The 11,126-nt window shown below is 32.8% G+C and overlaps 1 protein-coding gene across 1 annotated transcript; it reads right to left on the reverse strand.

Annotated features, from left to right (window-relative positions):
* Positions 1-520: 520 nt before the first annotated feature.
* On the reverse strand, positions 521-10,662 carry LOC143076316 (fibroblast growth factor receptor 4-like). Its single transcript, XM_076252038.1, has 3 exons — positions 9,594-10,662; positions 2,122-2,371; positions 521-715 (listed from the first exon to the last, which is right to left on the reverse strand). Exons 1-3 carry the CDS (start codon positions 9,596-9,598, stop codon positions 662-664), a joined length of 309 nt encoding a protein of 102 aa, XP_076108153.1. The 5' UTR covers positions 9,599-10,662; the 3' UTR covers positions 521-661.
* Between the last annotated feature and the right edge of the window lie 464 nt (positions 10,663-11,126).

Consider the following 11,126-nt stretch of genomic DNA (forward strand, 5'->3'; position numbering starts at 1 on the left):
TTAATTTTGTTGTAAAATTTAATATAGAAAATGTGGAAAAATGATGCAAATTTTACAGATCATAACTATAAAAGAACATTTTTGCTGTAAAATTAGTCAGTTGGCATTTCAACAACCAGGAGTATAGTTTCGTCATTTGATCGAAATAATTTGTTTAATACTCCCGGACAGTTCGCTGATTTGAATTTCATTATTTCTCAAAAGATCACAATTTGAAGTTCGTTCGTCGTCATTTGAACGCATTTTCGTCACAATTGATATAAATTGTCATCAAAAAACTTTGGACATTTCCATTTAAAAAATGACTTGAAATAAGTTCCTGTACTTTACATGATTAAACATATTTATCCTTGTCAACACAAATCACAAAAAAAAAAATCACAGACACTGGATTTCTAATAGTATTTCTTTGTCTTTGGTGTCAATGAGGTTGCACAGGTTGAACATTAGAGCAACAAAAACTTTTTTTTTGTTCACTATAGCACTTGTTGTAAAAACATGAGATTGAATAAGATGCAAGGTTGTCTTCTTTGAACAATTAAGTCAAGTATAATTCAATATGTGGAAGACGATCTAGATGATTGAGATAATGAAACAACCACTGCCTATTAGTATAAAACACAGTTGTCAGTGAATGCCTCGTACATGAGAGAGACTATGATCATGATGATATGATGGGATGTATACTGTTACAATCATCTAGATTTGGATATTCCTGAAATGAAAAAAAAATATATTTGAAGAAGTATTGCAACTTTAGTTATAGCTAAAAATGGCAAAGTTTACTTAAAACTACTAATTAATAAGCAGGTTGTCTGATTCATTTGAAAATGTTAGGGCAGACAGATCTTGTCCTGATTAACAATATTACTCCATGTCAGATTTGATGTAAATGCTTTGGTTTCAGAGATATAAGCCAAATCTACATTTTACCCTTATGTTCTATTTTTAGCTATGGAGGCCATTTTGGTTATATCTTTTAAACACTTTACTCCAATGATGATTGTGGCCAAGTTTGGTTAAGTTTGGCCCAGTAGTTTCAGAGATTTTTGTAAAAGTTCAGGCTAGGTGAGCTAAAAATAGCCAAATAATTTTGATGAGAGAAACCTGTGTTCAAAACCCATAACAATAAGTTTGTTTCACTTTTTTGTCATAATTCAATAAGATGTATCACCTCAAAGATTAAATGAACCTGTCAAAACGTGGAAGTCGTCAAGTTAAAGTTAAAATAATTTGGAATTTTCTTGTTTCATAAATAATAAAAAAAACAAAAATCTTCCTTTTGGATAACAAATAGTTATCAAAGGTACCAGGATTATAATTAAGTACGCCAGACGCGCGTTTCGTCTACATAACACTCATCAGTGATGCTCATATTAAAATATTTATAAAGCCAAACAAGTACAAAGTTGAATAGCATTGAGGATCCAAAATTCCATTATTGATATTCAAACAGGAATGCATGACAACTGATGAATTCCAGCAAGACAACTATGAGGATCTGTTCAGTGGCGGATCCAGAAATTTTCATAAGTGGGGGCCCACTGACTGACCTAAGAGGGGGCCCGCTCCAGTCACGCTTCAATGATTCCCTATATAAGCAACCAAATTTTTTCCCAAAAAGGGGGGGCCCGGGCCCCCTGGGCCCCCCCTCTAAATCCGCCTCTGCTGTTTGTGAAATGACAATATAATGTTGTCTTTGTCTGTAGACAAAACTTGGATGAGGATACCATACATTTTTTGTTTATAACCGTTGAGTAATTAAATTTCAAGGATAACAAATTTAAGAAATGATGACAAAATAGCATACCACTCATATTGTTAGAAATGTGAAAGATATTTTTTTTTACATATTTGTGGTCTTGAAAGATATTTTTTACTTTTTTTTCCTACCCACCAACCTGACTTTTTAATGTGAAAAATATGTAAACCAGCAAAATTGAAAAACCCTGGCCTAACAGAAAATACATACAAAATTACACTGACATTTGTATAATATAGACATATATTTGAGAACAAGATTTATAAAGTAAATATCAAACTTTAAATGAATTTATAAAAAAAACCATTTTGACTATTTATTTTTTCTGATAATTCCATAATTATAGAATAAATACTTACTTCACTTCTGTTGTCCATAGAGGTCAACATTTTATTAAAATCAATAACAAGGTTATTGAAAGATGGTCGCCCTGATGGATTCTCATGCCAACAGGACTGCATCGTTTTATTAATTATTTCTGAAGCATATGGAGGTCTGCCCATTCTATGACCTTCTTTTAAAAGTTCAAATAATCTTTCCACAGGTACAGATGGATAAGGATTCCCTCCGAGTGTAAATATCTCCCACAACAATACTCCATAGGACCAACTATGAAAAAAAGATTAAAATTGTAAAGAACAAGGATTAATATATTTATGAATAAATTTAAATTACTTAGTGAATCAAAATATGCTTTTATTTCAACCATCTTTGCAATTTATTTTTACTTGAAGCAAGGTCCTACAAAAATCAGTCATCATAAAGTATCTGTAAGGCCTTTTTTGGGGGGAAATATTACTGCTGTAGAACCTGTGATATAAATTCGTTAAGGTGGTACCCAACACTTTAACTCAAATTAATTTGGCTCCTTTAATTTTCTTAAAATGTTGACAAAGTATTTACTTTGACCCTTTGACAAAAATATAAAAATTTCAAAAAGTTTGAACCAACCGTTTGATCAGAAAAAATTACACTGGTTATATAGCAGTTTGACAAACACTTATTTTGATCATTGAGAAGCTTAATACTCCCTTATGAACACAACGTCATTAAAACGTTCTGCTGATTTTACAGAGTTATCTCCCTGTAGTGTTAGGTACCATCTTAAGATGATATACAGGCATACATGTCAAGTGACATGATATTCACGTGTAATACACGCTTTTTTAACAGTTTACACACGAGGATTTTGTCACTTGCGTGCATTGTACAGTACAATATGAAACAAGTTGAATTAAACTATAGTAGCAGTCTTTTGACCTTTGTTTTCGTAAGACTTAATTTCCAGAACATCTACATCATGTTTCTTATAAATGCTAACACAAATTCTTTATAGAATATGGAATCATTTTACTGTTTGTTCAAATCTTTCAGTATTTTAAGCTATAAAATAAAATCCTCTGTTCAAAACAGTTCTCTTTTTTATGTTTTTATTAATATCCAATAATGGCACTTTTCCCTAGTTAATTAAGATTGGAGTTGAGTGCACCTACACAAGGGTGCAATCAACATTTTTTTTCTCTATGACATCATATTTTAGAGACTATGCATGAGTGACCCTTAGTGGTGGAAGGATTAATAAAGATACTTGTATAAAACTAGATATCACTGAAATCAGAATGATCCCTAGTTTATAATGAAATAAAAAAAAAGCGACTTTTAATATATTAAAATAATTTCATCCAAAGAACATTGGGAGGGGGGGGGGGCTTAAAAAAAAACTGAAATCAGGTCATGCACACACCTATGAAGACCTGATTGATGTCTTTTGGGGTATTGGTGGCAGAGTGCTCTATAGTAGTCAAAAAAATAACAAACCAGATGCCCCGCAGGGCGCAGCTGTATACTACCGCAGAGTCAAACCTTGAAAAGTTGGGGCAAGTATGGACACAACATAAAAGCTTGATACAGCTCTGAATTTGGATTGTGATTAAATAGTTGACACAATATAGGTTTCTGACACGAATGAATGTGGTCTATGAACTTAAACATAAAAACTTAAAAATTTCAAATTGGACATTTAAAAACCAATTATGCCCAAATTGGCACCTCAATCAACCAGATGCTCCGAAGGGGGCAGCTTTATACGACAGCAGAGGTTGAACCCTGAACGGTTGGGGCAAGTATGGACACAACATAAAAGCTTGATACAGCTCTGAATTTGGATTGTGATTAAATAGTTGACACAATATAGGTTTCTGACACAGAATGAATGTGGTCTAACAACTCAAACATAAAAACTTAAAAATTTCAAATTGGACATTTAAAAACCTATTATGGTCCAATATCCAAAATCTAAATATATGGTTAGATTCAGCATATCATAAAACCCCAAGAATTAAATCTTTGATGAAACCAAATCATGTTCAATTTTAGATCCCTTTAATTAGACCTCAATGTGGACCAATTTGATAACCAGGTCCAAATATTAACCAGATGCTCCGCAGGGCGTAGCTTTATACGACCGCATAGGTTGAACCCTGAACGGTCGGGGTAAGTATGGACACAACATTTAAGCTGGATTCAGCTCTAAATTTGGATTGTGATTAAATAGTTGACACAGCATAGGTTTTGGACACAGAATGAATGTAGTCTAATGAACTTAAAATAATTTTTTTGTCTTTGAGCAATCACTATGCTGTTGAATATTAATCCTCTCAAAAAAATGGTTGAAGAAATTTTCTTTTTATTTATGAAATCTGAAATGAGAAAAATTAACCCCCCCCCCCCCACCACCATTTTTTTTCACATCCCCCTTTCCCTTTTTTCAAAACTGATCTCAATTCAAATTTCTAATGGAGTTTGAAACAATAACTACTCATTTAAATACATCATAAAATATTAAAATGTAACAAAAAGTGCTTGTTATCACTGAATGGTAAAGAGTGTTTTAATTTATCAGTTGGTAGTAAAAGTGAATATACATTGTGCATTGTATAAAACAATGATTTAAGTTGATTCAACTACTATTCTGGACAAAGAAAGATAACTCCAATCAATTGAAAATTTCTTGCTATTGCACAATATTGTGCAATTAGATATTTCTTGCTATTGCGCAATACTGTGCAATTGAAAATATTTGCTATTGCACAATACTGTGCAATTGAAGATTTCTTGCTATTGCACAATACTGTGCAATTGAACATTTTTTGCTATTGCACAATACTGTGCAATTGAAGATTTCTTGCTATTGCTGAATACTGTGCAATTGAAAATTTCTTGCTATTGCACAATACTTAATATAATAATTTTGGATCCTGATTTGAACCAACTTGTAAACTGGGCCCATAATCAAAAATCTATGTACATGATTAAATTCAGCATATCAAAAAAGCCAAAGAATTCAATTTTTATTAAAATCAAACTTAGTTTAATTTTGGACCCTTTGGTATTTAATGTAGACCAATTTGAAAACGGGACTAAAAATTAAGAATCTACATACACAGTTAGATTTGGCATATCAAAGAACCCCAATTATTCAATTTTTGATGAAATCAAACAAAGTTTTATTTTGGACCCCGATTTAAACCAACTTGAAAACTGGGCCAATAATCAAAAATCTAAGTACATTTTTAGATTCAGCATATCAAAGAACCCCAAGGATTCAATTTTTGTTAAAATCAAACTAAGTTTAATTTTGGACCCTTTGGACCTTAATGTAGACCAATTGGAAAACGGGACCAAAAATTAAGAATCTACATACACAGTTAGATCAGGCATATCAAAGAACCCCAATTATTCAATTTTTGATGAAATCAAACAAAGTTCAATTTTGGACCCTTTGGGCCCCTTATTCCTAAAAACCTGTTGGGACCAAAACTCCCAAAATCAAACTCAACCTTCCTTTTATGGTCATAAACCTTGTGTTTAAATTTCAAAGATTTCTATTTACTTATACTAAAGTTATGGTGCGAAAACCAAGAATAATGCTTACTTGGGCCCCTTTTTGGCCCCTTATTCCTAATCTGTTCAGACCTCAACTCCCAAAATCAATCCCAACCTTTCTTTTGTGGTCATAAACCTTGTATTTAAATTTCATTGATTTCTATTCACTTATACTAAAGTTATTGTGCGAAAACCAAGAATAATGCTTATTTGGGCCCTTTTTTGGCCCCTTATTCCTAAAATTTTGGGACCAAAACTCCCAAAATCATTCTCAACCTTCCTTTTGTGGTCATAAACCTTGTGTCAAAATTTCATACATTTCTATTTACTTAAACTAAAGTTATAGTGCGAAAACCAAGAAAATGCTTATTTGGGCCCTTTTTGGCCCCTAATTCCTAAAATTTTGGGACCAAAACTCCCAAAATCAATCTCAACCTTCCTTTTGTGGTTATAAACCTTGTTTTAAAATTTCATAGATTTCTATTCACTTTTAGTAAAGTTAGAGTGCGAAAACTAAAAGTATTCGGACGACGACGACGACGACGCAGGACGACGACGCCAACGTGATAGCAATATACGGTCGTATAAAAATCAAAATACATGGTTAGATTCAGCATATTGAAGAACCCCATACATTCAATTTTTGTTGAAATCAAACAAAGTTTAATTTTTGACCCTTTGGTCAAAGGCTGTTCCAATAGATAAACCATCTAACATCATAGTACTATCTTACTACACCATAAAAAACCAATTATACCAAGGATGTTTCAATAGATAAACCATCTTACATCATATAATTATATTACTACACCATAAAAACCAATTATACCAAGCATGTTTCAATAGATATACCATAAAAAATCGTAGTACTATCTCACTAAACAATAAAAACCAATTATACCAAGCATGTTCCAATAGATAGACCATCTAACATCATAGTACTATCTTACTACACAATAAAAAGTAATTATACCAAGCAGGTTTTAATAGATAGACCATCTAACATCATAGTACTATCTTACTACACCATAAAAACCAATTATACCAAGGATGTTTCAATAGATAGCCCATCTTACATTATAGTACTATCTTACTACACAATAAAAACCAATTATACCAAGGATGTTTCAATAGATAAACCATCTAACATCATATAATTATATTACTACACCATAAAAACCAAATATACCAAGCATGTTTCAATAGATAGACCATCTTACATGATAGTACAATCTTACTAAACAATAAAATCCAAATATACCAAGCATGTTTCAATAGATATACCATATAAAATCGTAGTACTATCGCGCTACACAAAAAAAACCAATTACATCAAGCATGGTTCAATAGATAGCCCATCTAACATTAAAGTACTATCTTACTACACCACAAGAGTGCACACACTGAAATGTCTCGCCTTCTTTACTAATTCCTGATACTATCTTGATAGACCTAAATATAAAGCTTTATTACAACTGTCACATAAACTCAACATTAACCAAGAAAAGGAAACATTTATCAATCAACCATGAAAATGAGGCCAAGGTCCGATGAACCATGCCAGGCAGACATGTACAGCTAACAATTTTTCAATACAACAAATATAGTTGACTTATTGCTTATAAATAAAGAAAAACAGACCACAACACACAAACACTTAAAACTTAGCAATGGACCGTGAAAATGAGGTCAAAGTCAAATTAAACCAGCCTAACCGACATAAAGATCATAAAATATGTCCATACACCAAATATAGTTGACCTAATGCATAAAGTATTAGAAAAATAGACCAAAACTAAAAACTTAACTTTGACCACTGAACCATTAAAAAAAGGGTCAAGGTCAGATGACACCTGTCAGCTAGACATCTACACCTTACAATCATTCCATACACCAATTATAGTAGACCTATTGCATATAGTATAAGAAAAACAGAGCAAAACACAAAAACTTAACTATAACCACTGAACCATGAAAAAATGAGGTCAAGGTCAGATGACACCTGTCAGCTAGACATGTACACCTTACAATCATTCCATACACCAATTATAGTAGACCTATTGCATATAGTATAAGAAAAACAGACCAAAACACAAAAACTTAACTATAACCACTGAACCATGAAAATGAGGTCAAGGTCAGATGACACCTGTCAGCTAGACATGTACACCTTACAATCATCCATACACCAATTGTAGTAGACCTATTGCATATAGTATAAGAAAAACAGACCAAAACACAAAAACTTAACTATAACCACTGAACCATGAAAATGAGGTCAAGGTCAGATGACACCTGCCAGTTGGACATGTACACCTTACAGTCCTTCCATACACCGAATATACTAGACCTATTGCTTATAGTATTGAAAACGGGACCAAAAATTAAGAATCTACATACACAGTTCGATTTGGCATATCAAAGAACCCCAATTATTCAATTTTTGATGAAATCAAACAAAGTTTAGTTTTGGACCCTTTGGGCCCTTTATTCCTAAACTGTTGGGACCAAAACTCCCAAAATCAATACCAACCTTCTTTTTATGGTCATAAACCTTATGTTTAAATTTCATAAATTTCTATTTATAAATACTAAAGTTATGGTGCAAAAACCAAGAAAAATGCTTATTTGGGTCCCTTTTTGGCCCCTAATTTCTAAACTGTTGGGACCTTAACTCCCAAAATCAATACCAACCTTCCTTCTGTGGTCATAAACATTGTGTTTAAATTTCATTGATTTCTATTTACTTATACTAAAGTTATTGTGCGAAAACCAAGAATAATGCTTATTTGGGCCCTTTTTTGGCCCCTAATTTCTGAACTGTTGGTACCAAAACTCCCAAAATCAATCCCAACCTTTCTTTTGTGGTCATAAACCTTGTATCAACATTTCATAGATTTCTATTTACTTAAACTAAAGTTATAGTGCGAAAACCAAGAATAATGCTTATTTGGGCCCTTTTTGGCCCCTAATTCCTAAAATATTGGGACCAAAACTGCCAAAATCAATCCCAACCTTCCTTTTGTGGTCATAAACCTTGTGTTAAAATTTCATAGATTTCTATTTACTTTTACTAAAGTTAGAGTGCGAAAACTAAAAGTATTCGGACGACGACGACGACGACGCAGACGACGACGCCAACGTGATAGCAATATACGACGAAATTTTTTTCAAATTTTGCGGTCGTATAAAAATTTTAAAAAATCTTGATTTATTAAAACAGGGGACAATATTAGAAATTTCATCTAACATTTTGATCCTAGTTTTATTAATTTCTGAACATGTTATGATAAAATGAAATTCATCTTCCACCTCTTTATGGCATAAAGGACATATTCTATTTTCTAAAGCTGTTTTGTTGTATCTACCGCGATCAACAGCCAACATACTATAATTACTTATTCCTATTTTAGCATAATTTTTTGTAACATTTTTATCTAAATTCAATATAAGGTACTTTTCTAGTTCATACTTTACTTTAAATTTTCTGTAGGTTCTTAGTTTATTTCCATTTATTGAATTATCATCATTAAAGGGACAATTTCTCCAAAATATAATGTAAATTCCATTGAGCTTCTTCACGACGGCTAAAAGTAATCGTTTTTTAGAGAAGAACCTACTACCACTTCATCAACAGACCACAGCTCACGTGGGGCTCTTGCTTCGTGGCTTATTCTACTATGCACACTAACAATTTGAAACAAAAGGGTTCTCATTTTATAATGAAGTTTGATGTCTTAATAGCTATTGTAGAATGAAGAACAGCAATCGAAAGGTAGTTAAACATTAATGTATGCTAGAAGATATGTTTCAGGTATTTGTCGAACCTGGGACACATGTCGTAGAAAGCTCGCTACAAGGATAGGGCGGCGTTATCTACCTGCCTAAAAGCTTTATATTTTAGAAAGTAGAAGACCTGGAAGCTTCATACTTTGTATATAGATACCTCATGTTACGAAGTTCCCGTCTGTCACATGTCCATTGTCCTTGGCCTCATTTTTATGGTTGTGTGACGACTTGAAAATAGTTAAGATTTTTTTTTAATGTTAATTTCTCTCCTATTAAGAGTACTAGTAATATGAGTAATATGATAACTATATTTGGTATGTGCGTACCTTGCAAGATCCTCATGCCCGTCAGACAGATTTCACTTGACCTCAACCTCATTTTTTGATCAGGGAACAAGGTTAAGTTTTGGTGGTCAAGTCCATATCTTAGATACTCTAAGAAATAGGTCTTGTATATTCGGTGTATGGAAGGACTGTCAGGTGTACATGCCCAACTGACAGGTGTTATCTGACCTTGACCTCATTTTCTTGGTTTAATGGTTATAATTAAGTTTTTGTGTTTTGGTCTGTTTTTCTTAATCTGTTTGCAATAGGTTTACTATATTTGATGTATGGAATGATTGTAAGGTGTACATGTCTAGCTGGCAGGTGTCAATTGGCCTTGAACTCATTTTCATGGTTCAGTGGTTACAGTTAAGTGTTTTGAGTTTTGGTCTTTTTTTCTATTACTATATGCAATAGGTCAACGGATTTGGCTATACTTCTTGGACCTTTTGGATTATAGCTCTTCATCTTTTATATAAGCTTTTGATTTCAAATATTTTGGCCACGAGCATCACTGAAGAGACATGTTTTGTCGAAATGCGCATCTGGTGCAAGAAAATTGGTACCGTTAATATTATTATTTGTTGTATGCAAATATATCATTATGTATTTGTCATTATCGCTATTTTGTGCATTTTGCCTTTGATCTTTTTTTGTGATAATTTTTCAGTTCGTGCTACTTGCTTGAGAAGGAAAATTATAGCTAAAAACTAAGCAGGCACGTGGCGTTGCTAGAATAGCTATAAACAGATTATCATTGGTCATCTCAACTCGATTGCCTTTCTCGATTTCGCCGTCCCGGTTCAAGCGAGAAAATCAATCTCGTTGAGATGATCAACGATATTCTAAATAAAGTCTCGCAGGTTTAATTGACTTTGATCTCATTTTCACGGTTCATTGCTCAGGTTAATATTTTGTGTTTTGGTCAATTTTTCTTAAACTATAAGCAATAGGTCAACAATACTTGTTGTATAGAAGAATTATAAGCTCCAATTTGATTTCATTCAACAAATTAATTCATGACCTGCATGTATACGCTTAGAACACGGCAACGTAGCAAATGGTGAATATTTATCATCCGTGTAATTTGGTCATAAGGATATTTGCAAACTTTCAACGGATTGCCAATGAGACAACTATTCACAAAAGACCAAAATGACACAGACATTATCAACTATAGGTCACCGTACGTAAGAGTTCATAAAATACAAATATTCCGCGTGGAACACCTCCTTTTGCTTCCTCTATTTTCACCCTTTGGATGGGACCTTCAAATTTAATTTTGCTTTCTAACCGATAAATGCATATACAAATCATGATGCATTTTTTATGTGTACTTTAAGGGCCCTTGATTGGAACAATATTCT

The sequence above is a fragment of the Mytilus galloprovincialis genome, chromosome 5 (assembly GCF_965363235.1).
Source record: "Mytilus galloprovincialis chromosome 5, xbMytGall1.hap1.1, whole genome shotgun sequence".
Classification (NCBI taxonomy): domain Eukaryota; kingdom Metazoa; phylum Mollusca; class Bivalvia; order Mytilida; family Mytilidae; genus Mytilus; species Mytilus galloprovincialis.